The 17428-nt window shown below is 37.1% G+C and overlaps 1 protein-coding gene across 1 annotated transcript in view; it reads left to right on the top strand.

Annotated features, from left to right (window-relative positions):
• The window catches only part of LOC307166021 (uncharacterized protein), a 127401-nt gene that overhangs the window by 97870 nt on the left and 12103 nt on the right, over positions 1–17428 (top strand). The window contains exon 4 of the mRNA XM_079884124.1: positions 12048–12253. Within this exon, the coding sequence (XP_079740250.1) occupies positions 12048–12253 (206 nt within the window). The remainder of the gene's footprint in view (positions 1–12047; positions 12254–17428) is intronic.

Below are 17428 nucleotides of genomic sequence, written 5' to 3'. Positions count from 1 at the left end.
TGTGTAGCTTCATATTAGTTGTTTAAAAACAGTACATGTTAAACCATATTTATAGGGATAGTTCACCCAAAAATGAAAATTTGGTCATCATTTTCTCACTCTCATGTTGTTCTTTCTGTGGAACGTAAGACATACTGTAAGGGCCTAAGGAACAAACCAGTAGCCTGGTTAAAACCAGACCATTCTCAGTAGTAACTGAGTTATGGTCTGGCAAAGCTCCATAGACAAATCATTTCCAAAGGGGCGTCACCAACGGACGTCGCTCAAATGCCTCTGGGCGCAGTTGGATAGACCTAAAAACCAATCAGAGCGATCGTCATCGTGTAAAGCCATATGCTGTGTCCCAATTCGCCTAAGTTACACTACGCCATAAAAGTATGTACTCTTTTTGTGAAGAAAAGGTATTTACTTTTGAATGTGTAGCAAAAAAGTAGGCAAGCTTTGGGACATACTACTTCGTCATCTTTATCGGACGGATCTGTCGCGTGCATCCATCACTTAAACTGCCCTGTCAATCATCGTGTCACAGTTAAAATCCTCTATTAAATCTAATTTAATTTCCTACTGTTTCGGAGAGAAATGTAGTAGCACGTTCATCTGCCAGTGGGTCTTTCATGGAGACTGTCCTCATGTGTTTGCAATTTGAATATAATAATGCATTTAAAAGTTGAACGGACGTCGCTCAAATGCCTCTGGGCACAATTGGATAGACCAAAAACCAATCAGAGCGATCGTCTTTGTGTAAAGCCCGCCTCAACGTTTCTGATTGGTGCCGTGATTTCTAGGCCATGGAAATGGGCTTGAACTCAAATCTGAATTTGCCGGAACTTCCGGAAGTTGTCTGGGTTTTCCCAGGCTAACAAACCAGTGTATTATACATGTAAACCAGAGATGTTACTGAACTCACACACACATACACACGTTTTCATGTTTTATGGGGACTTTTCGTGGACATAACTATTTTTATACTTTACAAACTGTATATTATATCCCTTTACACTAACCCACCCCTGAACCTACATACCCATCACAGAAAATTAAGGATCTGCATTTGTATATTTTCCAAAAACATGACTTAGTGTGATTTATAGCTGTTTTCCTCATGGGGTCCAAACAATGTATAGACCATTTTGGTGTTTTGATGACAGTTCTTCAGTAGCAGTCTATGGAAGCCACAGAATAAAAAATTAAAAGGTTATTGCTTGTTTATATCTCACAATTCTGAGAAGAAAAAACTGAATTGCGAGATATAAACTGCATTTTTACATTTAGAATGATTTATAAGCTGTTTTCCTCATGTGGACCTTTTGTCCCCACAACGTAGGGATTATAAGGTCCAGACACACACACACACACACACACACACACACGCACACATATGCACACTCATATACAGACAGTGTATCTCTCTTTCACTCTGCACCTTTCATTTCACTAACTGATGTTTTTACCACAGCTTAAGGTTGTGTAATAGCTCTCATTTCACCACAGTTGATAAGCTCAGTCCGTGCCAAACATACCATACTGACGCATATTAATTAATGGATCTCTGATGTATCTGTCCTGTCCCATTTGTTATGAGGGCATTCCTTTTTAATTAAAAAAATCCCCGTGCTTAAAATCTGACACAGGTGTCAGACTAACCTTGAGTGAATACTAGTCCTTTTCATCTTCACATGTTTATACATATCACTTCAACTGAGGTCAACTGGATTTTGCATAGAGTATAAAGCTATAGCCCTTATTCACAGCAGTGCCATATTTAATTTTTTAACGTTAATGAAAGCGAGGCTTTTAGGGATAGACATACATCTCTTCAGTGGGTTATAATGTTATTTAATGTGCTTCTGTTATTTAATGTGATTGTTCTGCTAACGAAACACTGCAAAAATATCTTTCCAAGAAATCTCAGTAGACAAAAAAACTCCAGACAACATGAGCTGTGGAAAATTTTAAGTGATCTAGGAGCTTTATGCAGCTTTTTAAAGCGGATGCCATTAAAAACACGGTAAGTCTATCCCTCACAGTCTCGCTTTCATTCCACATTGTGCTCTTCTGAATAAGGTCTATAAAGCTTGCTCTGTACACAAAAAGTACATTTCCAGGGATATTTTTGTATTAATTAGACTTTATGAGTAATTTGTGGTTTTTGCTAAAGGGAGAAGTTTTCGGGTGTTTTTGGGTGGTTGTAGCTTGGGGCCTATGTGTGCACCCATCTCCCTTGAGCCACCTGCAAATCGAAATCGTGTAGAGCTGCATAAAACCCAGACATCATTTGAGGTTAATCAACATAATCTTATGGCAATTTGTAAGTTTGTTTTACGTTTTTCACACTAATTTGTGTGAATTCATACATTTCCGTATGATCTGCTTCCACCCTAGTGTGGTTTAGTGTATGATTGGGCTGGGGTTAGGAGTGGACCTTCATGATTTTTTTTAATAATCATATGTTTTTGTATGATTAATGCATGAATTGATATGAAATCGCCATTCGTGACAGTTACATTTTCCTATGAGATCTAATAACTACCCTTTAATACTGCAAATTTGTTGTTCCCCTGTACAACAATTTGTATTTTTTCCCCTGTATTTCCCTCCAGTCACTGATGTGGAAATACTCACATAACAAAAAACAGAGCTGAGTCACTGCAATCCAACACTCTCATCCTGTAAATGTGACACAGTCTGTGAATCTGCCTATCGATCATGACTATTGATTCTGTTTCCCAGGCTTAAAATAATAGTTTCTCTTTTGTTGCCATATTAATGATTAGACAGAAGAGAATCTCTAAAGTGCTGCAGCTGCTCCTTGATTGATCACTGGAGATATCACTGTCCCCAAGACAAAGTTTCCCCCAGCTTTCATTATCTGAATTGAGTAACTTATCCGATTATGGAGGTTCACTTGATTGTGATGCACTATCTGTCATTAATTTAATAAGGAGCATGAGCAGATTGTAAGGTTTGAGACGGGGCTTTGGTAATAGGTCCCGCACTTCCACGAGCCTCCTGTTTCAGCTTCTGGTTGACATTTGGGACGATATGCGATGAACAGATTTGTTTGGAGTGGTGCTGTTGACCTCTGCAATTTGGTCACCTGGGCACAGACCGGAGAGGGGAGGGCTGGATTGAATATTAATAGTTATAAGGCTGAGACGGAAGGTTAGTGGTGTTTTATTTTTGAGCCATTTCGTCATTTTATCCAGAACGACCAGCCGCTAAACCCTTGAGTGAGCTGAATAGACGGACTCATGTAGCCAATGAAGACAGGTGGCAATAATCCTGCTAAGAGACAGATCTGAAAGCACTCATACAAAACCAATTTCGGCTGCTCTCCATTTGTCAAAAGCTCATCAGAGTGAGGGACGAGAGCACTGAGGCTGCGTGGCTGCAGAATCACTTCACTCCTGATTGCCTTGTCAGGGCACCTTATCCTCCTGAGAATGACATAACCGCCCCTCTCGAACACACACACTCTTACCTGGTTGCCTCCATCTCCATCTCGGACTGCTATTTCCAAAAATCTTCCATCTTGCGGACTCTTTGGGCACCTTATAAGACCTACACGGTTAACCCTAATAAGTTGGCATAACTCAAAAAATGTTGAGGTAATCAGTTTTTTTAAGTTAACAAACTCAAAGATTAAGTTAGCAGAACTTTACATTTTGATTTTGCACTATACAAACATGTTAATTGCAATTTATTTGAAAAGTTGACTAAACTAATCCCTGCAAAACAGCAACATAACACAACAGAAACCCCTATAAATCCCAACATAACAGAACAATAAACCCTAACACATCTCTACCTACATTAATCTTGTGCAAAAAAACACACAAAATAACACTTAATTTCATCAAGTCTCATTATAGAGAGCATGGTGGTCTGACTGCAACTTATTCAGTTTAAGTTCAGCTTAATTTAAACCGTTATTGAGTTCACATATCTTTTTTTTTTTTTTCTATTAGGAACAATGAACTTTCTGAAATATTTGAGTGAATTGAACTCATTTAATTTAATTTCTCTGCAGTTTTAAAGTGTAAAAGTCAAGCCTCTTGGTCCATTACTCCAGTCTTGCTCATGGGAGAACCTGCACAAAGTAGATGATGACATATAGGTGGACTTCTTTCATGTCAGAATAGATCACATCAGGTGGCAGAAATGACCCTTGGTTGCATGGAACCCTTCTAGTGCTCATGCTAAAGTGCTGCCACTTATCTCCTCCAGACCTCTCCATCTGTTTACCTCCCTCTTCCCCCACTGAGATGGACGGAGGTATAGCGAAGCGGATGGTGGAATGGGTGGATGGAAAGAGCGAAGGAGGGAGGGAAACCTTAATGAAAGCGGAGATTCCAGGCAGCCTGCTGGTTCTCATCAATCAGCCGTGTGCTTTGGAAGTGTAATCCGAGGGAAGGGGAGAGGCATCAGGCTTTTAATCTCTATTAGTTAATGGACTCTACTCTCATGCTTCAGGAACGTTGCAAACAACGCACAAGCTCGTTTCAGAGGCTCTGTCCGAGCTCCTGCTCCTCAGCAAAACTTCGAAACGCTGTTGGAAAATGTGCAATCTTAAATTAGTTATGTGACTATAAAGCTTCCTTTGTACGCAAGTAGTACATTTGTTGGGATATTTTTGTATTAATTAGCTTTTATGTGTAATTTGTGGTACGTTTTCACCAAAGGGTGGAGATTTCGGGTGCTTTTGGGTGGCTTAGCAAAGCGCTGCCAGTTGTTGAATTAATTTGACTAAAGGTTTATTTTTATTTTTTATGAGAGACTGCTTGTGAGTGAGCCAAAGAGGCAAAGCTGTCATGAAACTTGTCATTTATTTTTCCCAGTAGTATTTTACAGCACTCGGATATGTTCCATTAGCGCTGTATGTTTTGCAGAACAACTTGCGCTCGGAACATCACTGTGCGCTCTGGGGTCGTTTTTCTATAGGCCCCTGGTGTTAATGAAACAGTTTAAATGTGCTCTCATCCTTGGGAGACAGGGAGTTAGGCAGAGCCACATCCATCCGATTCAATTATAAATTAAATTGACTAACGAACTGTGAATCATTATGGAAAGCAATTGCTTAGAACAGTTGTTGTTGTTGTTTTGTTTTTTTTACAAAAATATGGAAAATAAAAACAAAAATTATCGTAACACTTCAGTGCTTAAAAGGAAAGACTCTTAAAAACGTTCTTCTTCCCCTCATTGAGTTGCATCTAAATGTTCTGCTGTATTATTGTAGTATCATTTTTATCTGTCATTTGCCATTTTTTTATTACTGCACTGCTGAATTAGATGTCAATTGTATATTTGTAAGAAAGAAAGAAAAACACTCACATGTAATGTTTTTAAAGGAATAGTTCACCCAAAACTGAAAATGTTGTCATCAGTTGCCTATCACCATGTCAAATTTATTTTTTTTTTTATTTTTATTTTTTAAGAAGAAGAAGAGGAATACCCTGCGGCTACTCTTTAATATAATAAAATGAATGAGGACTATAGCTGTCAAGCTCCAAAACACACCATAAAAGTATCAAAAAATGTCATAAATCCGTTAAATCCGAACCTCTAGTTCATAAACGCCAGAGGAGGACTGGCCCCCGACTGAGCCTGGGTTCTCCCAAGGTTTTTTTTTCTCCATTAGGTCACCTGATGGAGTTTTACGGTTCCTTGCCACTGTTGCCTTTGGCTTGCTCAGTTGGGGATATTTGGGGATATTTAATTTAATTAATCAATCAACGATACTATTGATCAGCATTACCAAACGTGGACGTTCCACTAGAAACAAACATTGATGTATTGTTTTAATTTAATACTGTGAAGCTGCTTTGATACAAGCTGCTTTTGCTGTTGTGAAAAGCGCTATATAAATAAACTTGACTTGACTTGACTTGACTCATAAGATTCTGTTTTCCTAATAATTTTTTACTTCTTTGTGTTATTATTTTTTTTAGGAAAAAAGGATTAAAAAAAAATGTATTTGTGTTAGGAACACAATACTACTTTGTGTTAGGAACACATGCATTATTCACTGAAAATCTGGCCTTGTGCATTCATAAGAGTTGGTGTGTAGCAGTGTGCATTTCATGAATGAATAATTCAAGGTTGATCTGATTCACAAAACCAGCCTGAATGATTCGTTCACGAATCTGACTGATCCAGTTCTCAAGTTCTAACTGGATTGGAAGTTTATCAGTGAATAATGACTTAAATTTTGGTCTGTTTGTTACACAAAGCTATCGTATGTCTTCAGAAGACTTTGGTCACACTTTAGATTAGGGTCCAATTCTCACTATTAATTAACTGTTTACTATGACTTTTGCCTCATTAAACTCCTAATTTACTGCTTATTAATAGTTAGTGAGGTAGTTGTTAAGTTTAGGTAGGGTAAGATTAGGGGATGTAGAATTTGGTCATGCAGAACAAGCCATTAATATGTGCTTTATAAGTACTAATAAAGCCAATATCCTAGTAATATACATGCTGATAAGCAACTAGTTAATAGTGAGAATTGGACCCTAAACTAAAGTGTTACCAAGACTTTATATTATATTTTTATTATAATTTTCTTTTAAAGCAAGTGGAACCTCTCAGCAAACCGTCAGTATTCACTTAGCTACAGGAAATGAGTCTTTGATGCTGTAGTGAAGTTGTCTCTCTGAATCTCATAGTGGTCACAAAGTGTTCACTTCAGGGTCCATCCTCTTTCCTGTCAGATTCAGACAGGCCCTCTGATCAACTTATGCTAATGCTGGTCTAACAGAGCCCTCCACTCCCACGCCAACACAGCAATGTCTATGCAAAACAGCAGCCGGAGGGAGAGGACAAAATATATGCATGCCTTTTTTCCTCCATCCTTCTTTTCCAACTCTGTCCTTTCTCTCCGGGGTGTTTTTATCTTTCCTTTCACTTGACCATTTGTGCTTTTTGTTTCCTTTCTTCAGCCGACATCATTTACAGCATGTTAAAGATGAACTGTGCCCCTATTGTAGATTTGATCAGTCATTATGAGTTCCCCTGAGAAAAATGTTATTGTGACAGGTTCCTTAGACTCCAAATCCCAGCATACCTAGAATGACATTGGATCTGTGCTGGTTGTACCACATCGGCGGCAAAGCTTGTGTACTGTTTGGACTTCTTTTGGTTGCATTATTTTTTTTGTATTTTTTTTTTTTTTTTTTGCACTAGTGCAAAGAGGACATCTTGTAAATATAGAAACAAATTTATAATAGATGTGTTGATGAAATGCATTCCCAAAAAATGATGTCATGTATACGTAATGCACAAATGTAGAAAATGTATTTGGGTTGCCTTATTAATATAGATCATAGAAGAATGTGTATAGTGTCCTACTTCCAAGATGTTGGCTTTTAAATAATCCCAATAGGCCTTGTGTCGCCTAATTGATTGATTGGGATGGCTCCTAAAGGTCATTTTCATAAAACATTAGGAGGTGATGAACACAATGCTGTCTGTGATTGTTAACCAAGAGTTAATTTATTACAAAAAGCATACTAACTCTGCAGTTAAATTGGATTACCTACTAAAAATGTTACAAATTCGCACCATTTGGGATAATATGATGTTTAATTATCCACCACTATTTTGAATACCTAATTACATATAAAGCATCTCTTTTATCAAATCAGATGCCTGACCCAGTTAATTTTTCCTTTACTTCCACTTTATTGCACATATGTATTCATAACATGTAAAGAGGTCATGTATCAAAAGCTGCAAGAATAATTTTTACATTCATTACCCATTAGAGAGCTAATCTGTATCAACTTATAGCTGGTTTGAATTTATCCCACTTGAATATGAGATGCACATCCAAAGTAATTGCTTTATTAAGGTTAAAAATGTACATTGTAACAATAAAAGAGGGATTTTTGCTATTGTGGTGACTGTATGAGAGTGTGACTATTTTCAGTTCCAACTATATATTTTTTTTCTTTTATTTTTTTTTTTCTTTTGTAAATTTTATTATATTATTGGATTATAAAAACATATTTATAATACATGTATAGATCATTTATTTATTTACAAAATTCTATCTATCTATCCATTCATCCATCCATCCATCCATCCACCCAACAAACACTAATGCCAATTGATTTTACAGTTTACATCCAATAGTTCTATTCCAGAAAGAACAGAAAAACATGGAAACCCACAAGCCCATCTTTTCCACTGCTTGTCTCAATAATGCTGCTTCTTATCTTTGGGTCTTCCAGGGTAATCAAATTTTCCTGCTGTATCTTATGACCCTTTTGCGGTGCTTTTAACCCAAACTGAGTCTCCTTAGCCTTGATAGAGCCATTGTTTAAATACAAATATGACAGGGGTCCAGGGGCATATTGAGAGGATAGAGATACTGTACAAGGCTAACAGCTGCACAGTAGTGCTCCATTTCATTGCTCATGCTTCAAACGACTTCTGCCATCTTGCCTCTGATTATTTAAGACAAAGAAACTGACCCATTCTCTCCACCCTTATCTTCCCCTGTGCGTTTCTTTTCCTTTACTGTCCCTCCATTAGAAGTCTTTACCTTGGGAATTGTGTCCATTATCTCGGAAAAGATAATGGAAAAATATGGAAAACTATGTTTCTTTTTTGTTTAACAAATACATTGCCTTGTATCTATTCAGCTCAAGCACAAAGGCAGACACTTTACCTCAATAAGTTGAAGTGTATAAATAAAAGCAGGACTTTTTAAAACTTTAGAAGGGCAGCTTTTTCTTTTAAATTAATTGAGAGTTGTCAGTAAGAATATCTTCATAGCTCCAATGTCTTGGCTACTTCAAGTTAGGGTTGGGTAGTATGCTGGTACACAGCTTCTTTTTTTTAACTAAAGAGAAACTTAAACGTTTGCGTATGACATGTAGGAACTGAATTTGGGGTTGGCTTTGGGAAAGAGGTACATGAGGGTGAAGGAAATCAGCTAAATTAAAACTCCAGAGTGAATTAGCAAGCATGACGGTCCTCACAGGCCCCGCACTTTTCAATGCCCCCTATTCTTGGGTTATGTAAATACCCCCTTAAATGTACTCAAAACACACAGCCCCCATTAAAAACAGCAGCTTCAAACCGTCATCAAGTCAAACCTAAATCCATTTATCCATCAGTGCTCTTGTGGGACTACAGGCAATCATGCATCCATATGTAGAAACCAGTCTAACTGTGCTACTAATGCTATGTACCCTCCCTGACTAAATAAACTCCATATTACACCTGGAGCACAGCAATGCAAAACACCCAGAGGAGAAAAGCTTGTGATGTAAAGACTATCTAGTGTTTACATTCAGATGAAGGAGGGTTGTTTGAATGAAGATTAGGTTGGCATGGGGGTTGTGTTGGTACACTGTGTAGTTTTGAACCACAGAGGGAGAGAAAAGGCCATTCAGGAAGTATCTGTATGCTTGGGGAACAGCTTCTCCTCTCACGGCCCATGTCTGTTTGCTGTAGGAATCTGGCCTGTTTATATTTGTCCGACTTTGATGTTGAGGTTTTTTTTCATAGTGAGATCCTGAAAAGCTCCACATGTTGTTTGTATTTGTTGCCGTATGATCATGGCAGCTCTTGTACGCCTCCAAAAGTGGGCACCCACTTTACCTCTGTAAATTAATTAGCTTCGGTGCGGAAATAAAAGCAGGTGAAAGTTCAGGGTCTGCCTGGGATGAATCGTATCAGGTCCCTCTGAAGCTCTATATCCTTCTCTCTCTCTCTCTCTCTCTCTCTCTCTCTCTCTCTCTCTCTCTCTCTCTCTCTCTCTCTCTCTCTCTCTCTCTCTCTCTCTCTCTCTCTCTCTCTCTCTCTCTCTCTCTCTCTCTCTCTCTCTCTCTCTCTCTCTCTCTCTCTCTCTCTCTCTCTCTCTCTCTCTCTCTCTCTCTCTTTCTCCATCTGGCTGAAGGGCAGAGTCAAACATAGAGGCTGAGAAATGAAGATGGATGCATCCCACTATCAGGAAAGCACTTACTGCAGCTTGATGCAACCTTAAACAGTGCAGATAGTTCAGTGGCACTTGCCACAAAGAATCTAATTAATGAATAGCTGTTCTAACACAAGTGAGGCGGCGGTATGCATTTGCAGATGAGGCAGGGACACTAATTAAATGCTGTTCCAGATATCACACCAGGAGTGGTTAGCTTGTCAGGCTTTTTTTTTCTTTTTTCTAGGGGAATTTGTTACTCCTCATCCACAAAAACAAAACATGAGGACTGAGATTTGAAGTTGTTGGAGGAATAAAGACCCGTTATGCTGTAGGTGAGCAGTCTGTGTGGCCTACAGAAAATCCTCTGTTTGGTTTATGAGATAAATTGAGGATGTGGCGATCTATTCATCTACTTCCTCAGAGTAAATACTTTCCTGTAAAATATTTTGTGGTTATTAAATTTCTCACCAACTCGGATATTAATTTGGTAAGTGGCAAGAATATTAATAAAACAGGCTATAAAACAAAATGTCAGCGACAAAGTGCCTGAGGGCGCAGGAGTGCACACACACACACACACACACACACACACACACACACACACACACACACGTATGCAGTGTGTGGCCATGACAGAGTTCTCTATGCCTGAAGCCAAGGCGAGAGAGAGAGAGAGAGGGAGAGAGGGAGAGAGGGAGAGAACAGGTGTGAAGCCACAAGCTGTAGTCAGGAGGGATGTTTATCCTCACAAAGGCGGCTTGTTTGTTTTCTGTGTAGCCCTAATGACTAGGCCTCAGAATACGTAATGAAAACAGAACAGCATATTTCTATACAAGCTTTTCTGATATTTTATTATAGATATGATTAAAGTTTATTGTGTTGTTTAACTAGCTATTGAAGTTTTTTTTTTTTTTTTTTTTTTTTTTTTTTTTCTGAAAATAAGTGAATGTTTACACTGTAAACGGTAAATATGTGCACTTGTTTTCTTAAGGATCAGGACCTGATCTGACTTTCAAAACATTTGTTCATTGATGTAACCCAAGGAGGTTTGTAATATTTATCTATATATTTATTTATTTATTTTTTTTTTTATTGCCAACAATGAAGATGGAGGCTTTTTGTATCCAGATGTTTGAAATTTTGTCACTCATCTGTTCCCAGAGGAATTCTCCCATCTGCATCTAATTCACACAAACAAAGATGTTCGAACAAAGAGGGCAATGTTTTGAAAATGCCTCAGTCACAATATTTACTCTTTTCAGCCTACATATATTAAGCTGGGATAGTGAAAAAGTATGCTAAAAAAGTACAAACTTCACCTGTATATGTGACCCTGGACCACAAAACCAGTCACAAGTCGCACGAGTATATTTGTGGCAATAGCCAACAATGCATATGGGTCAAAATGATTGATTTTTCTTTTATGCCAAAAATCATTAGGATATTAAGTAAAGATCATGTTCCATGAAGATATTTTGTAAATGTCCTACTGTAAATATATAAAACATTTATTTTTGTGAGTGAATGCAGCAAAAGCACAAACATAAATGGACAATTTTAAAGGCGATTTTCTCAATGTTTACATTTTTTTGCACCCTCAGATTCCAGATTTTCAAATATTGGCCTATCCTAACGAACCATACTTCAATGGAAAGCTTATTTATTCGGCGATGTATAAATCTCAATTACAAAAAAACTACCCATGTGACTTTTTTTGTGGTCCAGGGTCACATATGCACTGTAAAAAAAAGTTTACGTTTTTAAGTAGAATCAACTTGGATGTTTAAGTGATTTCAACTTAAATTATATTAACCTGACAACTTGGGATGGTAAAGTTGGTGAAGTGCGACACATGCTTTTTTTTTTTTTTTTTTTGCCATTTCTTATAATCAAAATCTTTTTTGGGGCAATAATTGGTGTTTTAGTGTTATTATGAAAGTTGAAAATTGCTTAACTTATTTTGATGAGTTAAAGCGATGTAAAAACATATGTTGTCATAACTTATTGGTCAAATCATTTTTTACACTGTGAAAAGCCAATTTTACTAAATCAGATATTTAATAAATCATCTTTCTGTTTATCCTTCATTAATGAGACTTGTTGTATGTGTCTCCTTCAGTATCAGCTGCAGAGATGTGCACCCTGGCGGACCGTGGCGTCTCAGTGGCAGACCTGGCCCATTCTAGCCATCGCTGTTCTCCTGCTGGCTCTGGTGCCATACGTGGTGTATCGGATGATGACTGCTTTTGAAAATCCCCCTCCACACTCGCTCTTCAAGTCAGCTGCAATCTGCTTCGGCCTGCTTAGTGAAGCCCTTTTGATCAAGTGAGTTCCGCCCAAGCTTTGTTGATACCTGCCTTGTGGCTAAACACCTGAGTGAGAATGTTCCCAATAAATTTGAAAAAAAAAAACTCCCTATTCCAGTTCAACCTGTTTTAGAGATGGATAGGGAGACTAAAATTAATTTAGGAATTGAGGCTCAGGGTTGGCAGGAGGTGTGCACATCTGTGTCTGTCTAATTATAGAAATGACAATAAACCATGTGACACCATTTGCAAACTCCAACTACCTTTTGACATCAGAGAACTAGAAGGGGAGATCCAGACCACTGCTGTGTTATTTTTCCAGCATATCTATCTGTATGTGTTTAAAGTGTGTTGGATTAAACGAGCCTTTCATATTTCATTATAACCAGATGGCTTCTCAGACTGTCGTGTGTGTGTGTGTGTGTGTGTGTGTGTGCGTGTGTGTGCGTGTGCGTGCGTGCGTGTGTGTGCGTGCGTGTGCGTGCGTGTGCGTGTGTGTGTGTTTGCGTGTGTGCCGTATTTGTTGCAGGCCACTGTTGCCTGAAGTCATTACTAATGCTTGATTAAAGTTGAGATCAATTTGATTAGATTTCAATCAGCCCTTTACCATCTCACTCTTAATTTACTTCTGTATGCTCACCATTATAATCAGTAAAGCAATAAGCCAACTGTAGGGAAATGAGATCACATGAGGTTCCTTTCGTCTATGTTTGTGTATATTGCCTATGTAAGTAGGTTATGTAGTGTTGTAGAACCTAATTATCATATTGCATGAGCAGTGAGCATGAGCGCATGCAATTTTTCTTTTAAAGGAGATATGCATTATTAGTAGCCTATACTCAGTCATACACACTCAGCTTGGAAATCTAGCCTAGAAAGAGTCCATTTTCCTACAGATGGCTGAAGGTGTGTGCGATATTGACATGATCAATGAGGTGTAAAATTAAAAGCTATATTGATCGCATTTCCCCTTCGTTCATTTGTTATACATATAAATGTGGCAACTCAATAGCCAAGCTTAACTAATTTTCCTGTATTTTCCAATGAATGGAGCATATGAAGTTAATAGGTAACTCATTTAGATGTTATCAGTATGACAAGTCATTAGATGAAATACATGACAGATGCAGCTCTTGAGCCTGGTGGATATTGCTCCTTTAAAAAAAGAAAAGAAAAAAAAATAGGAAAAATAGCCAAACACTAATATAACACTTTGATAATAATGCAGTGTGTGTCCTGTCTACATGAGATGTATCATATTTAGTGAGTGCGTCATAAACTGGTGTTATTAAAATATCGGTCGGTCTGCATTACAATAATGATGGGAAATTAACTTTCTCACTCTTCAAGGTCTTTTGAGATCTTTTAGGAATGAATGAGAAGCATTTTGTGTTGCTCTGTTGAAAACTTCAGAGCTAGAGAGTTTTTTGTTTGTTTGTTTTTTTGTTTTTTGAAGAGAAAAAAAAAATCCATTCAATCAATAAAACCTATGAGAGCAGCATCCATTACTGTAAAAGCTGTAACAATAATAAAAATGCCCATTTTTTTCATCCAGTTGGGCGGTATGGTTGCAAAACCGTTCACATGCTTCCTCACTGATTCAAAAAAACATGTGACAAATCCATAATCCAATAACAGAGAATAGCTTTTTTTATGTCTGATTATCTGAGTATCCACTATTTGTATTTCTGTAATGTCTTTCATTTTCACTGAAAAAAATTACTGTAATTTATATCAAAACCCATTTTGAGATCGAACAGTAATAAGTTGCTGGGCTCGTCCTGTCAACAACTGACAAGAAAACAAATTTAATCTGAAGTGTTATTTTCCTCCGAGAACAGGTTCATAAAATACATTCATTTCTGACTTATGACAACTCTCTTGCCTGATTCTGAATCGCTTTATAAAGATCTGAAATGAACAGGTCATAAAGAGAGGCCAGGTGTTTTTGAAAAGAAGCAGCTTTATCCTGTTGCTCCTGAGCATCGCTGTTCATTTTGCCTTTATTTGAAGACAAGCCTTCATTTATCTTATTTATTGTATTTTATTCCTTCAGGTTTGTCTATTTAATACAGAGAAATAATCTTTGTACTGTTTCAATTAAAGTAAAAACAGAATACACATACTTTCTCTCTCTCTCTCTCTCTCTCTCTCTCTCTCTCTCTCTCTCTCTCTCTCTCTCTCTCTCTCTCTCTCTCTCTCTCTCTCTCTCTCTCTCTCTCTCTCCTGCTAGGTTTTATAAGAGTGTTTTTCAGTTTTAATATAAGTAATTGGAAAAATGCTCCGGGTGCTTCAAGTCATTAGTAAATGAGCAGTCTGCTTTTATTAGCATCCGACTTGTAAATAATGCATTAAACTCCTGAAATAAACATGATCAACTCTGCTCTGTATCCATAATGAAAAAAAAAAAAAAAAAAAGTACATTGCTTGACTTCCACAATTGATATGTACATTTATGATATTTGTGAAAACAGTGATACAAATTCACAGTGGGTGCCTTTTCAGAATAATGAGGGAAATTAAATTGTGTGATATGTGCAATAATTGTTCCAATACCCCCCCCCCCCCCCCCCCCCCCTCTTAATTTCTTTGTTTGAGAAAAAAAATTGGGGCTGTTAGTAATCAAGGAAATAGGGCTCATAGATTTTCTTATTAAACACTTTTTCAGCTAGGAATGTGCCTTGTGAACTGGTAATTAATATTGTGGCTGGGCTGGTAATTTGCTCTCACGCCATTATACTGTTGTTCCAGCCGTTATCCACACTAGTAATGAGCTGTAATTTTACAACGGGAAATTGGTTTATGTTTAAACAACACATTAAATTGTTAGAGAGAAGCATCAGGCTAAAGTACTGCATTGCTTTACATATCTCGCCTTATATTTTGGGCTAGAAAAAAAGGCTTTAAGTATAATACAATGTTGTTTTAAGTCCAGGTTTACCATGAAGGATAAAATGTTGTATCTTGGTCATGTCAAACATTTGTCCTAAGTACACTGGTCCATATCCATCACGAGTGTAGTTACCACTAGTTCTATTAAGAGCAAGGCCGATAAAAACATTTGCACACATTACTGCTAATCTACAGCCTGTTCTGTCAAATACTCAATTTGCATGATTTTAAAGTGCCTATATACATTATTTCCCATGTTAGATGCATATAACTACTAGAAAAAGAAACCAGACACAACCACATGTACACCTGAGAGATGTAGAATGCCTTTCTCGAATCCTCACACTGCCTGTAAATTACTGACAGCAAAATCAAACCCAGAGGACAAAATATATAGAATTAAAGAGCAGAAGGAGCTGTGGATAGTATAATGGCTCTGCGAAAGTAGCCAATCTGATGGCTTGGATTCTTTTTAGATTTATAGTTTTATTGGTCCACTGCTCATCTCATCCTGTTGATAAACCTGTGATTAAGAACAATACACTGTTTCTAACAGTTATAGCATACACTACCATTCAAGTGTTTGGGATCTGCAAGATTTTTATTCAGTAAGGTTCCATTAAATTGAGCAAAAGTTACAGTAAAGACATTTCAAAAGATTGATTTTTCCACATTAATGCTGTTGTTTTGAAATTTGTTAATCAAAGAATCCTTAAAAAATGCACACAGTTTCCACAAATATACTGTTTTCAACACTGATAAAGATAAGAAATGCCACTTGAGCACCAAAAAGCTTATTAGAATGATTTCTGACGGATCATGTGACACTAAGATGTATTGAAATAGAAAACAGTTTTTTGTAATAATTGTAATATTATGTTTTAATATTTCACAATATTACAGTTTTACTGTATTTTTCATCAAACAAATGCAGCCTTGGTGAGACTTCTTTCCGAAACGTAAAAAAAAAAAAAAATATTGTTGGGCATGTACATAAGTCTCCTTATGTCATTATGTCAAACTTTTTTAACATTATTTTTAATTATTTGTTTATTTCAAACAACAGTGAAAAATTGTTACCTGCTCACGAACATTCATCTCTTTATTCATTTTTTTAAATATCTTTTTTTTTAGGAGAGGTAAGTTTTGATGTCATCAGTGACTTTTGCTGTAATAAAATGATTGTACTTACAGTAGACTGGTATACACCTCAAACCATTATATTCATTCAACTCGCGTAACTCAACGTGCTGTCCTAACCCTAACTCCTAGTGGCCAATTGTTTCATACAGCACCTTTAAACATGTATTGTTATGTTTTTATTATTTCCTCTCAATGATAAAAAAATAATAATAAAATGCTTTGGTAACATTTTATTTTGATGGTCCCCTTTAGACATTCTACTAACTAGCTTATAAGTAACATTGCAACTACATGTGAACTAACTCTCATTAGAGTATTAGTAGATTGTCTGCTTAGTATCTGCTAACACTTTATTTTGATGCTCCCCAACACACATTCTGCTATAAGTAACTTTGCAATTACATGTGAACGTATTCTACTAACCCGAACCTTAACACCTGAATTAACAGTCTACTAATACTCTAACTAGAGTTAGTTGACTTGTAGTTGCAAAGGTACTTATAGTTAGTGGAATGTCAGTGAAACATTGAAATAAAGTGTAACCAATGCTTTTCCTCAGCTTCCTGTTATATCAGCTTTGACACATTTTATTTATTTTTTTTACCTTTGTTTCTGTGTAAAACACAACATGTGTAAGTGTAAAAGGTTTGTCTTACAATCATATTTATATGTGTGGGCACCAATCTGCATGTGCATATGTATGTGATTACCAGCAGGGCAGAGGGGGTGCCGTTTTGATGCATTGCACCCCAGGTGCAATCTATGCAAATGAGCAGACAATTGTAGAATGTTCGTATAACGAATTCCACCTCTTGATAATTGCATGGGAGTTATTTATTACCAAAAAGCTATCTGATATCTTGTGTAAGATCAGCCTTGTGTAACAAGTTGACATCCCATCTCATTAAGTGTAGCTTGCATAAAGGATGTTGTGTGGAACAAGAAACCCCTATTTTTGGGAACTTGAAATGTCCACAGATGCATGCAATGTCTTCTGGATACATATTATTCTCTCACTTACTGTTGTTAGCGCTCAAGTAAAGTGGAACTAGCCCAACACCAAAGAAAAATGTAACCCGTATTTAATGTAATTTGGGTCGTACAGTATTTTTTGTTACATTGCATAGTTTTGTTCATGGTTTTTAGAATGAGGGGGTCT

This window comes from Squalius cephalus (genome assembly GCF_949319135.1).
Source record: "Squalius cephalus genome assembly, chromosome: 10".
Taxonomy (NCBI): Eukaryota; Metazoa; Chordata; class Actinopteri; order Cypriniformes; family Leuciscidae; genus Squalius; species Squalius cephalus.
The sequence above is the reverse complement of the archived record's forward strand: the minus strand, read 5'-3'. Positions and strand labels throughout refer to the sequence as shown.